The sequence below is a fragment of the Scleropages formosus genome, chromosome 25 (genome assembly GCF_900964775.1).
Source record: "Scleropages formosus chromosome 25, fSclFor1.1, whole genome shotgun sequence".
Taxonomy (NCBI): Eukaryota; Metazoa; Chordata; class Actinopteri; order Osteoglossiformes; family Osteoglossidae; genus Scleropages; species Scleropages formosus.
This window is the reverse complement of record NC_041830.1, coordinates 17,977,356-17,993,707: the sequence shown is the minus strand read 5'-3', so window position 1 is coordinate 17,993,707 and position 16,352 is coordinate 17,977,356. Positions and strand designations below refer to the sequence as shown.

The following is a 16,352-nucleotide window of genomic DNA, read 5'->3' as shown; positions in this document are numbered from 1 at the left end:
GGGGGTTACTGCTCAAGTGCAAAGTTGAAACTGAAAGAAAAGCAAAACTCTACGAGCATCGGATCGACGTGAAAGAAGCAGCGTCGGGCCGTCGAGTCTCCGCTTCCAAATGTCCCCTGTTATCTTATTAAAAAAAGTAACATGAAGTCATTCTAGAGGTCAGAGAAGAAAAGAAAACCTTCCTTCGGTCCCCAGAAGTCCTTCTTCCAGCACACAAGTCTCAACAAAACGTGACACAGAATAAGAGCAGTTAAACTGGCCTTTGACGGCGGGAATGAGGTCGCAGCCCCGTTGTCCTCCACAGAGAACGTTTCTGAAAGCGCGCTACAAGCAGGGACAGCGAGGGCTTCATGTTGCTGAAGGCGGCGTCTCTGGAAACAGCAGGACAGCGCAGAGCCGGAGCGCCGAATTGAGCTCCCGGCGCTTCCGCCCTCCCCACGGAGCGCCGACGCATACGGCTCAACGGCAACGAGTCGACACAAATGTATGGCAGAGAAACACGGCAACGCCCTTGGGAACCGTCTCTCCGGAGACGCTCTCCTGGGCTCACGCGTCCTCGTCGTCCGTCTCCTCATCCTCCTCCGCGTCCTTCTTGTCCTTCTTGCCCTCCCCTTCGCTCGTGTCACCGCCATCCAGCCTGCGCTTGCGGGTGTGACCTCCCGCACGGCCTTTGCTCACCGGCAGAGACTCCATGCCCAGCACCTTGTGGATCTGCCGGAAGGCCAGCAGCCGGAGCGCGTGCTGCCAAGTGCAGAGAAGAGAGGCGTCAACGTCCGCGTGTGGCACAGCAACACAGGGCGTTTACGGCGCGTTTGCTGCTCGTCGGCATGGCGCACCTGGGCGCTCGCTGTGATGTCCTCCCGCGCCTGGACGCTCATGTTTTCCAGCACGTCTGTGTGCTCTTTCTCACAGGGGTCCAGCAGCCCCGGGCCGTCTGGACAAGGGGCAGCGGGGAAGTGTCATTCACACAACACAAAAAAAAAAAAAAAAGCACATTTTTGACTCTTATGCCTCACAGGGAGAGGGGATGGAGACACCCACCTGGCAGCAGGATGCCCGTGGCCATGCACTCCAGTACCCTGCGGATGGCCTCCCCGGGGGTCAGGGGTCCAGGGGCACTGCTGATGACCTTCTCCACCAGCAGTTCCATGGCCTGGCCAGAACAGAGGGTGGGGCTTTGGTAACTAGTCAGTGAGACACAGGAGCTGTGCAAAGCCCCTCCCACAAAACCAGCCCTTGTTCTGAAGTTCACACTGCTCACACAAACATGCCTGCTGGAGCAGCTCCGCCTGCCATAACGGCTCACCGATGAGAAGTGCCCTTACAAGGCTCCTCCCACAATTCCTCCCTTGCTGCACATGGGCCGCTCCCCTTACCCAGCTGGGCATTTTGCCCCAGGTTGGCACACGCTGGCACAGGTCTCGCAGGATTCGGATGATGATGACACAGGACTGTAGCCCATTGGCACGTGCCTATGGGAGAGATCAGCGGTCAACAGGCGATCGGGTGATTGGCTGATCGCCATTCCGAGAGCAGAGCCCTCGTGCGACTGGGCTACTCCCGCGTGTTCATCAAGATGCAAATACATTTACATTTATTCATTTAGCAGACGCTTTGTCCAAAGCGACGTACATCTCAGCAAAAGTACAATTTATGCATTACATTAAGGGAAGGAGACATGGCTGCAGGCATTAACTCTCAAGCAAACCTAGTTTGTTCCCTACCACTTGCTGCACCGAGGTTCATCGATCAAGTAGGGGCATCAAACACAGGATAGACAAATTCTGATACCCTCCCACCAATTATTATTATTTTTTTTTAAATATAATAAGATACGCAAATGAGCAAGTACAATGCCAGAATAATGGCTGAATAAAGGTTGTAGCTGGGGATGCTTCTGGAGTTACGATGAGTGAACGGTTACGCCATAGATGATCTCAAGAGATCTTGGGCAAAGTGGATCTGGAAAAGGTGGGTTTTCAGACCCTTCTTGAAAACAGACAGAGTTTCTGCAGTTCTGAGTGACAAGGGAAGGTCATTCCACCACAACGGACCCAGAACCGAGAACCTCCAAGCTTTACCTTTCGTGCACGGGACTACCAAGCGAGCAGAAGTAGACGAGCGAAGGGGCCTGGCTGGGGTGTACTGGTTGACTAAGTCTTGTAAATAGCTGGGAGCAGTTCTATTGATGCATTTGCACACAGTAACCAGGGTTTTGAATTGTATACGGGCAGCTGTAGGAAGCCAGTGCAGAGAAATGAGTAAAGGAGATACATGGGAGTGCTTTGGGAAATCAAACAACTCGTGCACCAGAATTCTGTAGAAACTGCAGAGGTTTGATGGCATTAGCAGGAAGGCCACACAGGAGAGAGTTGCAGTAGTCCAGATGGGAAGTCACCATGGCCTGGACAATTAGTTGGGTGGAGTCAGTAGTGAGGTAGGAACGGGTCCTACGAATATTATGCAGGATGAATCTGCAGGACTGGGCTGTGGCTTCGATATGTTGAGAGAATGACAGACTCGCATCAATCGTTACTCCCAGACTCTTAGCGAAGAAGCCAGGCGAAATGAGTGAGTTGTCCAGTTTGATCGAGAGGTTGTGACAGGAGGACAGGCCAGCTGGGAGGTAAAGAATCTCTGTTTTGGAGAGGTTGAGTTGGAGGTGGTGATCATACATCCATGAAGAGATGTCCGACAGGCAGGCAGCAATGAGTACGGAGATGTCTGATGCACCAGGTGGAAAGGAAAGGAAGAGCTGGGTATCAGCAGCATAGCAGTGGTCTTGAACCCATGGGAGGCTATGACCTGACTGAGGGAGGAGGTGTAGACGGAGAAAAGAAGAGAACCCAATACTGAGCCCTGCAGAACACCGGTTAAGAAAGGCAGAGGAGAAGAACGAGAGCTCCGCCAGACCACTTGATAGGATCTGTCAGAGAGGTAGGACTCAAACCATCTTAGTGACGCACCACTGATCCCAAGCTGGTTAAGAGAGAAGAGTAGAATCCAGTGATTTACAGTGTTGAATGCTGCAGACAGATCGCGGAGGATGAGGACCGAGGAGAGGGAGGCAGCTCTAGCAGCTTGGAGAGCGTCAGATACCGGTCTCAGTGGAGCGACCGACTTTGAAACCAGATTGATAACCATCAAGGAGATGGTTCCAGGTGAGGAAATCAAATCAGAAATCAGGCTGCCCGCTCAAGGGTTTTAGACAGAAAGGAGAGGAGAGAGAGACTGGTTTGTAATTTTCAACCAGATTGGGATCCAAGGAGGGTTTTTTCAACAGAGGTGAAATTAGAGCAGTTTTGAAGGCAGCTGGGAAACAGCCAGAGGAGAGTGAGGATTTGATGATAGAAGAGATCAAGGAGGAGAGTTGCGGGGAAATGTTCTGAAGGAGGGATCGGATCAAGCGAGCAGGTGGTGGCTCTGCGCAATATCAGGAGGTCAGCGACTTCAGATTCGGAGAGCGGCTTGAAGTTGGAGAGGATAGCTTTGCAGGGAGGTCCAGCACGAGCCGGGCAGGTTGATGGTGAGAATTTATCAGTGATCGCTTTGACTTTGTCTCTGAAAAACAAAGCAAAGTCTTCAGCAGTGAGAGAAGAGGGAGGAGGAGGTGGCAGGGGACACAGAAGGGATGAGAAGGTGGCAAAGAGTCTGTGTGGTTTTTTGGATGCAGACTGTATTTTGTTGTGGAAGAAGGCGGTTTTAGCTGAAGAGACAGCAGACTGAGAAGCTGCTAAGAGTGACTGGTCAGCATCCAGGTCCAATGGAGTTTTGGATTTATGCTCTGCAGCCCGCAGTTTGGTCCTGTTAGCACGTAACATATCAGACAGCCATTGGGTAGCAATGGGGCGTGCTGGTCTAGAAGATAGAGGACAGAGAGAGTCAAGGGTGGAAGACAGGACAGAGAGGAAAGTGTTAGTGGCATCATCTGTAGATAGATCTGAGAATTGTGGAGCAGAAGGGAGAGCGGCCAGAGTAGCAGAGGCAAAGCAGGAAGGTGAGCGAGATTTTAAGTTGCGGCGAAAGGTGACAACGGGTGCAGGAAGAGACGAAGAGCTAGTGGTGAGGGAGTGTTGAAAGGAAATGAAGAAATGCTCAGAGATATGCAGTGGAGTGACAGAGAGAATGGGACAGCCACAGTTGCGGGAAAATACAAGGTCAAGAAAATTGCCTACTTTGTGAGTAGCAGGGGATTGGGACAGCGAGAGATCAGAGGACTGTAGGAGCAACAGAAGGCCGCTTGCATGAATGTCATCGACATGCAGGTTCAAGTCACCCAGGAGAATAGCAGAACGAGGTCAGCTCGCAGGACCTCGTACCTCCTACTGCCTCAACCCCCCCTGTGAGCGACACCTTAGCCATTACCTGGAACCACTTGGCATGGCGGAGCGTGGCCAGGTACTCCAGGCACTTGGTCCTGTTCAGGATGTCCCGGGACTCTGGTTCTAGCTCCGGCTCCGGCTCTACCGCACCTAGGACACGGGTAGAAAGACAGCAAACTAGAGATCCCCCCTGTGACAGGACCACCGATGGGTGAACACAGGACAGCGCCTATGAGGGAGTGCTACTTCATGTCCACTTGCAGCTTCACTTCCCACCACTGTGCTCTTTATAGAGTTTAACCCAAAACAGGAGAGAGCCCTACCTGCCTGCACCAGGCGCACATGGGGAGAAGGGCGCCCGAGCATCTTCAAGACACCCAAGGGCAGCCGGAAGCACAAATTTCAACGGTGACTCATCATGGATCAAACATTACCCATGAGGAAGTGCTCCACAGAAAGTGCTAGTGCTGGTGGAGACGGGTGCCAGTGTGCAACTGCAGCTTTCTGGAACTTTCTGCTTTGTTGCACAAGGGCAGTAAGAGCGTTACAGAACGGATGGGGTACACTGAGCCCTGCTTCCCGGACGCGTGCGTTGCCATGACGATAGAGCTTCGGGGTTCTATTCATCTCAGCAACAACAGAAGCTGCAGTAGTGTGAGCCAACGCCGCAGGCTGGCGCAAAACAGGGGTCACAGCGGCACTCAGCAGGCGTCACCACCGATGACCGTCACACACTGCAAACATTTCAAGTGCCGCAGCTTCCGTGTGAAAGATGATGTGCAGGACAGGAACCTGTGTCTGCTCCTCACATCTTTTCATAAGGCACTGAGGTGTCCAGATGTCAACACGTGACCAACAAGCACCATGTAACATGTAGGGTGTGTGTCCACACGTCAGTGAAGCAACTTGGGTCGCCGGGGCAGGGAAAGGTAAGCGATCATGGCTCCAAGTGAAAGCAAATGCTTAGATGGGACAACCAGACACACACACACACACACACACACACACACACACACACACACACACACACACACACACACACACACACTGCCTGGACACCGGGTCTATGGACAATTAGCTGCCCTGTGGGGGGCTGCACTGAGACAAGCGCTCGGAACTGGGGTCAAGGTGCAGTGGGCTGCCCCACGAGCCGGCGTCTCTAACCTTTCTGGGCCGCCACGTCACCTGCCTGGGCATCCTTGCCAGGGTCAGGCTGGGGTTCGGACTCGGGTTCAGGTTCAGGCTCCTCCCTCATCAGTGGCGACGTGAGCGAGATGGTGACCTGCATTTTGGGCTCCTTGCAGGAACAAACGAGGATGCTGGCCTCACGGGGGCGTGTCTGCACTTCATACTCATCTTCGCAAAACGTCTGCTGGTGGAAAGGAGACACTGCATTACTGCCTGCAGCAGGAAGGAGCACGGTCACGGTCCATGAAAAGGGGCAGGGCTGCAACATGGCTCCTGTGACGCAACAATGCATTGTGGGTTAATGCTGGGAGGAAGCATGCACATGCACGCACACATGCACACGCATAGCGTGCAGTCAATTTAGGAAGCTGGTCTCCACTTGGTGAAGGCAGGAGGACAGGCACTGGACCCCCACCGCCGCCGGCTCACCGTCAGAGCCTCGGGGAGCCGATCCGCAATGTGCCGCAGCAGGGACACTGTGGGCTTGTGCGCCGACAGCAGGATGAGCTCCACGTTCCGGTCACCGCGTAGCAGTAGCCCCTTGGCCAGGATTCCCACCCGCATCACGCCTTTGAGGGTACGCGCCTTGGGGTCCGGCCTGCCGGGGTCGAGCACAGGACCAAGAAAAGCAGAGTAGAGCCAAGCGGACGGGTGCAACACGTGGAACCGCGCCACTGACCACAGGTACCGAATCGAACGCGGGGCAGTTACCCCTTGTCGCGGCTGTGGGCGCCGTCTTCCATCAGCGAATCGGATACGAGCTTGAGGGCGCGCTCAGAGTGGGACACAATCCTCTGCACGGCCTGCAGCTCCTCCTCCGCCGGATAGATGCTGGAGTGCTTGGCCATGACGTGCCGGTCATCTGGAGAGTCGGGCCGTCGCACCGGTTTGGGGGAGAAGAGCTGCGCGAAACAAGAACCCTGAGAGCGCGAGTGCGACACCCTCCAAGCACAACGCCACCGAGACTGCACGTCACCGCACCACCACGCGGGCACAGGCAACCGGTTCTTACCAGCAGCGGGGGCACCGGCATGCCGAGGCGGCCCATGAGCGGCGGCGGGGGGGCCAGCCTGCGCCTCTGCTCCTCCCAGTAGAGCTGCTCCTCCTCCAGCCTCCTCCAGTACATGTCCTCCTCGTACCTCCTGCTGCGAGAAGAGGGCTCCTCAGATTTGGCATGGTTCGGTCGGTCAGCCCGGAGAGGACCGCGACCGATCCACTGACCGTACCTCATCTCCACGTGCCAGCGCTGCTCCTCGTCCTGCTGCCTCTTCAAGGCCGCCTTCTGCTTTCTCAGTTTGCCTTCGAGAAGCTTCCGCGTCCGGTTGCTGGGCTTGATGTCCACTGGCAGCTCAGGGTTCACCTTTTTCTAGGGGAGGGAAGAAGGCACGGTCGGGGTGCAGCCGAGGGCCAGAGGGCAAGAGGAAATGCACACGAGTGCCCAAGTGAGCCGCAGTACGGCTTAGAACGCCAGTCGATCAAACTGTTGGCGGAGCGACCGGAGCAGTGCAAGTGCAGTACCTAACCCAAGGGCACAACGGCAGGACCCCCTCGGGCCATCTTTTGGTCACAAGTGCGATTTCTCGACCAGTACGCTATTGGCTGGCCCTTACGGCGAGGAGAAAGAACAGGCCACACGCAGGCCACTCGCTGCAGGCGCCCCCGCACACGCTCACCTTGTACTGCAGCCGGTGCCGGCGGCCCTTCAGGTGCATGTCCTTGGCGTTGGGGTCATTGAAGCTGCACTCGCACAGCTTGCAGTGGAAGCGGATCACTTTGCCGTCGTCGTTGCACACCTGCGGGGCCACAGCGTCAGTGTGCGCGCTCCACAGAAACCCTCTCAACAAGAAGCACCAGCACCAGTACCCTGTGCCCTCCCCATCACCCCACCCCACTCCACCTCCTCCACGTAGTCGTGTCCCACAGCCTGCACCTCAGCCGGACCGTCCTCCTCCTCACTCTGGGGGTCTGACCTGGGGGTCCCGGTGGCCTTAGCTTGAGTTGCCTTGGCAACCAGCACGGAGTGCGGCAACTTGTTGGCTGGGGCAGAAGGCAGAAGGATCTCAGACTTCCCGCCCCACACACAGGAAGTGTGTGTGCAAAGAGCACGGTGTGTGTCGCGCGCTGCGCACTTCTCACTCGCACTCACACGCGAAGGTCATCTTGGGGACCACGGGCTTCTTGATGGCCGCCAAAGCTCGGCCGGGATTCACGGGCGTGCCTTTCGGGGGCGCCGTTGCCGGCGAAGAGGGGGCCGGCGCTGCCCCTGCGGGGGGTTTGTTTGCTGTTGTTGTCGTGACAACGGGGGCGGAGTTCACCAGCACGGGCTCTGTGGAGGGGATGGGCTTCCCCAGCTTGTTGTACAGCTTTACCACCTGTGAGGAGTCCAGTTACAGTACCTGGACTTGGACCATAATCGGGGCTGACGGCTGCCCCCCCTCTCCCCAGAAACACACCTTCTGATGCTTGGCTCCACGAATGTGGGCGGTATAGGCGTCGGCGCCGGTGCAGGACACGTCGCACAGCTCACACAGCAGCTGGGTCTGCACACCGCGGGGGCCGGTGCTCACCTGGCTGCCCCCCCGCAGCGCCGCCTCCTTCTTCTTGTGCTTCTGGCCCTCCAGGTGCTCCCGGTACGTCTGCGAGGGAAGGGGAAGCACATACCCGATGGAACCCGAAACCGTCTGGTCGCATGACCCAGGGCTGCTCCACACACTCACAGACCTGTGGTCCTGCACAGCTGATCTTGCAGATGTCGCAGTAGTGCAGCTGTGGCTGTTTGGGGGGGCCCTTTGGCCGAGGCAGCTTGTTCTGGTGGAACGTTGGCTTCTTGTACCCCACCGTTGCGTTGCCTGTGGGCGCCGGTGCCGCCGCACTACTGGGGGTGTTACTCCACGATGAGCTGGTCAGCAGCTTGGGGGGCTGCGGCGGCTGTGGCGGCTGCGGCTGCTGCGGCTGCTGGGGGGGGGGTTGGGCAGGGGCCTGCTGGGACGCCTGGTAGTAGGAGGCGCTCACCGTGTAGGCGCTCGTGTCGTAGCCGGAGTAACTGACCCCTGGAGGACGACCCGAGCAGAGTGGTGTGACGCCAACACGCGACTCACGCGTCCGTGCCCACCTGCCACCCCAACCCCCTGCTTACCGGAGTAGGCGGGGGTCACGCTGGAGCTGTACGAGGAGCTGGGGGCGTATGAGCAGATGGCGCTGGGCGTTGGGGGCTGCTGCACGCTTGTCGACACAGGGTACACGTAGCTGGCGGGGGCGATGGGCTTCAGGGCCGTCACCTGCCTCTGAGGAGGGGGGTGGGGGTGGGGCTGGGGGTGGCCGTACGCTCCCTTGGCCACTGCCGGCCGACACGGCCAATCAGAGTCACGGCGAGGACTATAGCTTTACGCAACGCATCGCGCCGCCCCACCCAGGCCACTCACCTGTCTGGTAGTAGGCGTCGGCGGCAGCGCGCTGGGCGGGGGCGGGGGCGGGGGCCGGGGCCGGGGGCGGGGCCGGAGCCGGAGCAGGGTTTGCCTGGTAGTACTGCTTGCTGTCATAGGGGGGCGCCGAGGGCGTGCGACCGTAGCCGTAGTTGTCCTGGAGATGGTGCGTCGTTTCGTTTTGCGTGCAACACATTGGTTCAACATCACAGCGTTACTACAAAAGCAGGCGTGGTAAAAGACACAGGAGACCGTGGACCAGGGTGAGGGCGAGCACCCCCCGCCCCCCACCATCTCCACGTACCTGGTACGTCTGCGGCGCCGGCTCCGGCTGGCGCGTCCCGTAGCCGTACTCGGCGCCGGGGTGCATCTGGTATCCGGGGTAGGCCGCCGACACCATGGGCCTGGCGGTCTGGGCCGCGGCCGGAGCGTAGGAGGCGCCGGCTCCATGGGTCACGCCGGGGCCCGGCTGGATGCCGTAGCTCGCGGCGCTCGGGTGCGAGTAGGCCGTTGCCGGCTGGCTGCTGCGGGGCGCACACAACAGGAAGGGGAGGGGCTTCAGGCAGGAACGCGGGCTGCCTACGGAGGAGGACGAGGGCGTTTGTCCACCCGGCGCATCGATCGCCGTCTCTACACCGATAAACACGCTCGACGAGTCCGGTGCCGAAACTCAAAAGCCACGTGCCTCTTCCGGCGCCACGGAAACACCGAGCATCACCGTGCGGAGGGTGTGTCCCTTCTCGCCAGAGTGTCGTTGGCTTGTCGCACCGCACGCACAGTCTTTCTCACACATGCACACGCGCACGCACACACTGCGTTTCCCTGAACGGGGAGCGAGGCAGTGAGTAAAGACCCTGCCACCACCTGGCTGATGAAAAAGAAGACACAGGTTCGAATCCCACCACCACCAGGCTCCTGAGCAAAAGTACTAACCGTGAGTGAGTGAGGAGGGAAGAAGAAGGTACGAATTACCCTGCTGGAGGAGGGGAGTCATTGAGTCTGAGTGAGTGACTGACGTCGTGACGGCACTACTAGTAGTTAGTGAGTGTGTGTATACACGCCGGAGGAGCCTGGAGAACGAGACACACACACACAGGGTCAGTCACTCAGTCAGTCCACGCCGGTGCTTCCCATTGCGTCTCGCGCTCAGCCAGCCAGCAGCCACCCCGGGCTTGTCGCCAAACCCCCTCTTCCGCTCGCGCGCCGCGCTCCTACCTGTACGGCGCACCGGCACTGTGCGCGAACCCGTAATAGTTGCTCGCCGCCATCTTGACGTCTTCCAGCAGGAGCGAGCGCCGGTCGCGCGCCGTCACGTGGCCGCCCGATAGCGGTACGAGCGCTGTCACGTGACTCCTCTCCTCCCCACCAGCCCCGCCCACGCTCGAGCTGTTAGTGTGTCTGCGACCTCTTTACAGCAAACAGCGCGCCGCGTCCGCGCTACAGCAGAGTAAAGCAGAGTACAGCAGAGTAAAGTAGAGTAAAGTAGAGCGAAACCACTGTGCGCTGAGACAGTGGGACAGGAGGGCGCCACGGAGCACCGCGATCTCCCAGCCAATGGGAAGAGCGGAGAGAAGCGCTGTCGTCACACCGCCTCGGCCAAGAGCGATCTGATTGGTGGAGAGCAGTGAGGGGGCGGAGGTCGGCGAGAGGGGACCAGGGATGCAGTTGCCAGGGAACAGAGGAAACTGAGAAGCGTGACGGAGTGTGAAGACGACGCTGGAAAGTAGGACATGTGCAGGAAGCTGTGTGCAGGAGCAGAGCGACACCACCTCCTCTGAGCAGAGCAAGCGCAAGGCAGGCTGGGCGGGGGGGTGGCGGACAGGCGCCCGCGAGCGCTCGTGGGGGCCGGGCGCATGGTGCCGCGGCGCCGGATTCCGGCGGCAATCTGACAGGCGTCCCTGCGAACCCGAGACCCGCCGCCCCGTGGACACGCCACCTGCCACCTGCCTGCCATCGGAGCGGACGCTAGCGGGGGGAGGAAGGAGGCCGGAACGGAAGCTCCAGGGCGCCCTCCACAGGTGAGCGCTCTGCCCCCAGACGCGTGTCGCCGCCTGTCCCTCGCGGGTTCTGCGCTCGAACCCGACCGAACAATGATCTTTGCGCGGCCGAGTCTCAGCCACCGCTGTGGGATCCAGTGGGAAACGGGCGAACGCCCAGATGTGCTCCTGAGGGTGTCGACCCTTCTTGGTCTCAGGGCTCTCGAGTGAAGGAAATGGAGCGCGCGCACACACGCACACACAGTGCAATTTTCCTGCTCAGGGCTCATGGCGGCTGCATAGAAGGTGTGATTATTACTGCATTTCCGCTGCTGCCCTCATTGAAACATAAAGATGTGCGTGTGTGCGCATGCACGTTAGTGCGAGGCACTGTGTGAGCTGCGACCTTGACAGGTCACACTTTTCCACGAAGTGATGTGGTAGCAACTCATCTCCTAATGAGGACGACAAATTTCCGTCTCTTGGCCCCACGGTCGTTTCGGGAAACACTCCATTGTTGATTGGCTGCTGCACCCTTCCAGGCGTTATGAACAAGGCTTCACACTGGGGGGGGCTCCTGTCCAGCGATGTCTACTGAGGGGGGTCACATGAGGTATTTTTTTCATGTTGCAGCAGCCCCCACAGCACCCGGCACTCCCGCTTCCCTTGGGGGGGGGGTACCACTGAGATATCATGGAGACCATGGAGGTGAAGGACGAGTGGCAGGACGAGGACTTTCCCAGGTAGGTCAGTCTGGACAGACGTTCCGTTCGGGTGTGCGTGGGGGGGGGGCTTCACCGCGCTGAGAGAGACAGATTGAGAGATTGAAAGAGACAGTGGAGAGGTGTCACGTGACCCAGTTTGCGTCACAGCATCAGTCGAGGGAAACGGACAGGTGCTGGAAGGCCCCCCGGGGCTCCACCCCCCCGCGCCAACATTCCCAATATCTCTCTCTCTCTCTCTCTCTACACACTAAGAGGCTCCTCCCCGCAGGCCACACTCAGACTGAGGCTCCCCTATGTGACAGCGGACACAATGTGCTCTGAGTCGGTGGCAGCAGGAGGGGATGGAGCCAGTCCCCGTGGGGGGTTTGATCCTGCAGCACACTGTGTGCATTACTGAAGCGTGTGTGTTGCACCGGCCTGCGTGTCCCTGCTTTGAGGCATCCGAGCTGCGCTTACTGTCTTCACTGGTTACTTTATTCCTTCCACAACTGAACTCTAACCACGTGACCACTAATGGTTACAAAACTGAGTGAGGCTCAGAGATCTGGCCTCTGTCCAACAGGCCTCTCCCTGAAGATGAGGACATGGATTCATGCTGTGGGCTCGCTGAGCAGAGGATGTGTGAGTAGAGCCACGCCCCCTACCTGCGCGATCTCTCTCTCTCTTTCTCTCTCTCTCTCCCTCCCCTCATTTGCTCCATCACTCCCTCACACATCCCCCCATCTGTCCCTCCCGCTCTCTCTCTCACATGGGCTGGTGCAATACACAAGCCATGCCTCTACCAGTATGATATTCCACAAGCCACGGCCCCTCACATACCTCATGACACGGAAGTGAACGGAGCCCAATAGAGACGTGGATCACTGCCCCCCGCCCTCGTTTGGGGCGGCCAGGAGGCACCTGAAAGGTCAAAGTCACCTGTACGCATCAGGTGATGCGGTTTCCCGCTGCCTCCTCCAGCTCCGCCCGGTTTCCCGAACGTGGCCCACGAGTCGGGCTCCGCGGGCAGTCGGAAGCGGCGCACTCTGGTGGCTCCGGACACGAGCGTGTCTCTGGACCTCGCTGAGGGCTCCCCGCCCTCCGATGACTTCCTGGGCACGCCCGATGACCTGGACATCAACGTGGATGACATGGAGACGCCCGATGAGACGGACTCCCTTGAGTTCTTCAACGGCAGCAACGAGCTCGAGTGGGAAGGTCAGCAGGCAGGAGGACGTGATGGGGGGGTTAGGGTAATGATGGCAGTTGGTGGGGGGGGCATTGTGGGAGGGGGAGAGATGACAGGGGGTGTCCAATGTGTCCAATGTGTCCAAGCACGAATCCCAATGGTCCCCTGCTACCCCCAGATGACACCCCTGTGGCCAGCGCCAAGGCAACCCCTGGTGACGGGGCAGGGTCAGCAGGGGAGGGCAGAGCCAAAGGCTGCTTGTGGCGGACGGTGATCATCGGGGAGCAAGAGCATCGTATCGACATGCAGGTCATCCGGCCGTACCTGCGCGTCGTCACGCACGGGGGTGAGTGTGGGGGCCCGCGCCTCGCTGACCACATAGAGCGTCTCGGTAGAACTTACCACAACCCCCTGCACCCTGCCCCCAGGTTACTACGGTGAAGGTCTCAACGCCATCATCGTGTTTGCGGCCTGTTACCTACCGGACAGCGGCTGTGCCGACTATCAGTGCATCATGGAGAACCTCTTCCTGTGAGTAGCGTGTGAGGCTCTCATCTCCTCACACTGGGGTTCTGCTCAGGAATCACGGTCAATACAAGGCAGATGACCTTGACACACACATCCCCCCCACCCCCACCCCCCAGGTATGTGGTGAGCAGCCTGGAGCTGCTGGTGGCTGAAGACTACATGATCGTCTACATGAACGGAGCCACGCCCCGGCGGAAGATGCCGGGCATTGGCTGGCTGAAGAAGTGCTACCACATGATCGACAGGAGGTACGGTCCAGCGGTTCCTGTAAGTGGACCCTTCACACATCTTGCTGCTGAATTATGACTCGGTCCTTTCGTTGCGTACAGGCTGCGGAAGAACCTGAAATCTTTAATCATCGTTCACCCTTCGTGGTTCATCCGCACCGTGCTGGCCATCTCCAGACCGTTCATCAGGTGAGCAGAACGCCGGCCGCGGTCGTCCTCTTACACCGCCACGGTCCACTTGAATCGCCGGAACCACAATGAGTTTTGACCGCAGTAACCGCAGTCCAGAGAGAATAAAGTACGTGATGTGTTTCGTGTTTCCTGTGCAGCGTGAAGTTCACGGACAAAATCCGCTACGTACACAGCCTGGAGGAGCTGGCCCAGATCGTTCCGATGGAGCACGTCCACGTCCCCGAATGCGTGACGCAGTACGTCCTGCGGCTCCCGTGCTTTCTCATCAGTCAGGGCCCCATTTCGGCACTTTACAGCACACTGGTTTTACTTCCAGCAAAACTTATCAGTGCGTGTCCGCAAAGCGTAGCTGTTTCCATGGCAACTGCGTCGCAGCCCTCACTGTCTCGTTCTGAGAGGACATCGAGGGCCCGTGGTCCGAGCGGTCGCCATGGTCTCCTGCAGCACGAGGAGATTCAAAAACCGGCTTCTTACTGCTTGTTGTGCTCTGACTCTTTTCTCAGGTTTGACGCGGACAGGATTAAGGCGCACAAGCAAAGGTAACGGGCACCCGCCTCGGTCAGCCATCTGAAACTCGGGTTCGAGTTGAGGACAATTTCTCGGTCCATCAGCACTACGGCGTGTGTAAAACGCGTGTCCCCGTCTCACAGCCCGGAGCAGCGGCAGCGGCAACCAGAGTCTCCGGGGAGCCAGACGAGGTGAGGGCTTGTGTGTAGAGCGCAGCGGGACTCGAGCTGACAGGGGGCGCAGTGCCTCTCCTGTCCAGGGCCGGGCTGTTGCAAGGAGTTCCTGCTGTTAGGAGCGGTGTGATAAGGATCACAATTACAATTACATGTACGTTTATTCAAGGGGGTGCGGTGGCGCAGTGGGTTGGACCGCAGTCCTGCTTTCCGGTGGGTCTGGGGTTCAAGTCCCGCTTGGGGTGCCTTGTGGCGGACTGGCGTCCCGTCCTGGGTGTGTCCCCTTCCCCCTCCGGCCTTACGCCCTGTGTTGCCGGGTAGGCTCCGGTTCCCCGTGACCCCGTAAGGGACAGGCGGTTCTGAAAATGTGTGTGTGTGTGTGTGTGTACGTTTATTCATTTGGCAGATGCTTTTCTCCAAAGCGACGTACATCTCACGGAAAACACAGTTTGTGCATTACATTAGGACACACACAATTAGAATTCCAAGTAAGACTATAATTACTATTACAATTACGTGTGCAATTACAAGCGGCTTTATAATTACAATTACGCATCAGTACATTTACAGTTAGACGTACATGTCCTGCTATTCATTTAGCACACGCTTTGCTCTGAGAACAGAAAAAGTGCATCATGGACAATTGTTAAACATTATGAGACGGTGGACAGTGACTGATCACATGGACGGTGACGCATAAATGCTGTTTTCAGGCCACCGTCGATGGTGGAGGATCCCGGCCACTGACGCTCGTCATCGGTAAGACGTCACCGCTTGCGTTTTGCACCGGGCGCCGCTGATTGGCTGGCTCAGAGAGCGGCTTGTCGCCATTGGCTGTGCTTATGGATGTGGGCGTGGCCACCGGGCCCCTCTGCAGCGCGTCATGTAAAACTGCTCTTTCTGCTCTCGTCTCCCCATTTGTCCTGCATATTTGTCCAGCTTTTTGATCCAGTTTAGAGCACAAAGAAGTCTTGAAGGGACAATGAGCGGTGAATAGACGTCTCTCCGGAACCTTCCGGCCTCCCGCTTGGTCCCCCGAAAGAAGAATCCACAAGTCAAACTGTGCTGCCCCCCCCTCAACAGAGCAGTGTGTTCCGGATTGTGTCAGTCCAGCGTCGTACATCCAAATTGTTCCACGCAAGTGAGGAGGTGACAGGACCCCAAGGACAGTCATTGGCAAGGAAGAAGTTTGTCTTCCTGTGGAGGCAGTCAAGACGTCTGAGGGGAACTGTGGACGCAGCGGCCTCGCGCCACACACCCTGAGAACAGCAGCGGTGCTGAGACAATGGTGGTGGGGGTGTGGGGGGTCCACGCCGCAGGAGGCCCCTTGCTGTTCGTTTCAGAGTGAGGGCTGTCCCAGTAATTACTGACCGCGCAGCTCCGTTGCGCCAACGGGAGGCGAATGGCCAGGGAGCCGAGTCCTCGCGGCACGGGTTCGACAACCTCGGGGGCCTCCTTTTTGCCGCGGTCACACTTCTTGCGGTGCTTCCAGAATCGCCTGTCTTCTCAGACACTGCGGTCGCGTGTCGCAGATCGGCTCCCTCCACTCCCCACTGCACCTCCGCCAGGGGTCTCGAACCCTGGACCGCTTCTCACACACCTGTTGTCAATCAGCTCCAAACAATTAATGCCATGAGGCTCAGTGTCAATAAAGTGGAGATTCCTACAGGCTGGAGTGAATCCCAGCCGCGCTCCTGTCTGCGCGCGCACACACACACACACACACACACACACACACACACACACACACACACACACACACACACTGAGCCTCACATTCGCACTAGCCACTGCGCCGCAGTTCGGCACCGAAGAGTCGCGTTCCGATATAACAGCCCGAAATTCAGGGGATGCGTGCGGGGGGGGGGTTAGTGAAGATGAACGCGAATACATGAACTTCTATACTTGTGTTCAGACAGGAGTT

General features: G+C 58.2%; 2 protein-coding genes across 2 annotated transcripts; one reads left to right on the top strand and one right to left on the bottom strand.

Moving 5' to 3' along the window:
* Nucleotides 1-130: 130 nt before the first annotated feature.
* On the bottom strand, nucleotides 131-10,275 carry zfr2 (zinc finger RNA binding protein 2). The gene is made up of 19 exons (XM_029249350.1): nucleotides 10,148-10,275; nucleotides 9,237-9,456; nucleotides 8,933-9,089; nucleotides 8,647-8,847; nucleotides 8,232-8,560; nucleotides 7,964-8,146; nucleotides 7,657-7,882; nucleotides 7,408-7,547; nucleotides 7,184-7,303; nucleotides 6,737-6,876; nucleotides 6,523-6,655; nucleotides 6,222-6,412; nucleotides 5,940-6,108; nucleotides 5,487-5,691; nucleotides 4,366-4,472; nucleotides 1,377-1,472; nucleotides 1,042-1,153; nucleotides 837-934; nucleotides 131-741 (listed from the first exon to the last, which is right to left on the bottom strand). Exons 1-19 carry the CDS (start codon nucleotides 10,198-10,200, stop codon nucleotides 547-549), a joined length of 3,075 nt encoding a protein of 1,024 aa, XP_029105183.1. The 5' UTR covers nucleotides 10,201-10,275; the 3' UTR covers nucleotides 131-546.
* Nucleotides 10,276-10,592: 317 nt separating this feature from the next.
* On the top strand, nucleotides 10,593-16,308 carry LOC108921556 (caytaxin-like). Its single transcript, XM_029249442.1, has 13 exons — nucleotides 10,593-10,950; nucleotides 11,542-11,651; nucleotides 12,196-12,254; nucleotides 12,594-12,830; nucleotides 12,980-13,147; nucleotides 13,230-13,332; nucleotides 13,446-13,577; nucleotides 13,659-13,745; nucleotides 13,886-13,984; nucleotides 14,252-14,287; nucleotides 14,399-14,446; nucleotides 15,142-15,187; nucleotides 15,368-16,308. The coding sequence occupies exons 2-12, from the start codon at nucleotides 11,602-11,604 to the stop codon at nucleotides 15,173-15,175; spliced, it is 1,053 nt and encodes a 350-aa protein (XP_029105275.1). The 5' UTR covers nucleotides 10,593-10,950; nucleotides 11,542-11,601; the 3' UTR covers nucleotides 15,176-15,187; nucleotides 15,368-16,308.
* Nucleotides 16,309-16,352: the final 44 nt, after the last annotated feature.

What these genes read in the sequence shown, in the direction of transcription:
- zfr2 (XM_029249350.1), bottom strand. Translation starts at nt 10,200, where the DNA reads ATGGCGGCGAGCAACTATTACGGGTTCGCGCACAGTGCCGGTGCGCCG. An exon ending in CGACGCCTACTACCAGACAG is followed by an intron (nt 8,848 to 8,932) that starts GTGAGTGGCCTG and finishes GTCGGCCGGCAG; the next exon opens with TGGCCAAGGGAGCGTACGGC. An exon ending in GACACGACTACGTGGAGGAG is followed by an intron (nt 7,304 to 7,407) that starts GTGGAGTGGGGT and finishes GTGGCCCCGCAG; the next exon opens with GTGTGCAACGACGACGGCAA.
- LOC108921556 (XM_029249442.1), top strand. Translation starts at nt 11,602, where the DNA reads ATGGAGACCATGGAGGTGAAGGACGAGTGGCAGGACGAGGACTTTCCC. An exon ending in ATCTCCAGACCGTTCATCAG is followed by an intron (nt 13,746 to 13,885) that starts GTGAGCAGAACG and finishes TTTCCTGTGCAG; the next exon opens with CGTGAAGTTCACGGACAAAA. An exon ending in GTCCCCGAATGCGTGACGCA is followed by an intron (nt 13,985 to 14,251) that starts GTACGTCCTGCG and finishes CTCTTTTCTCAG; the next exon opens with GTTTGACGCGGACAGGATTA.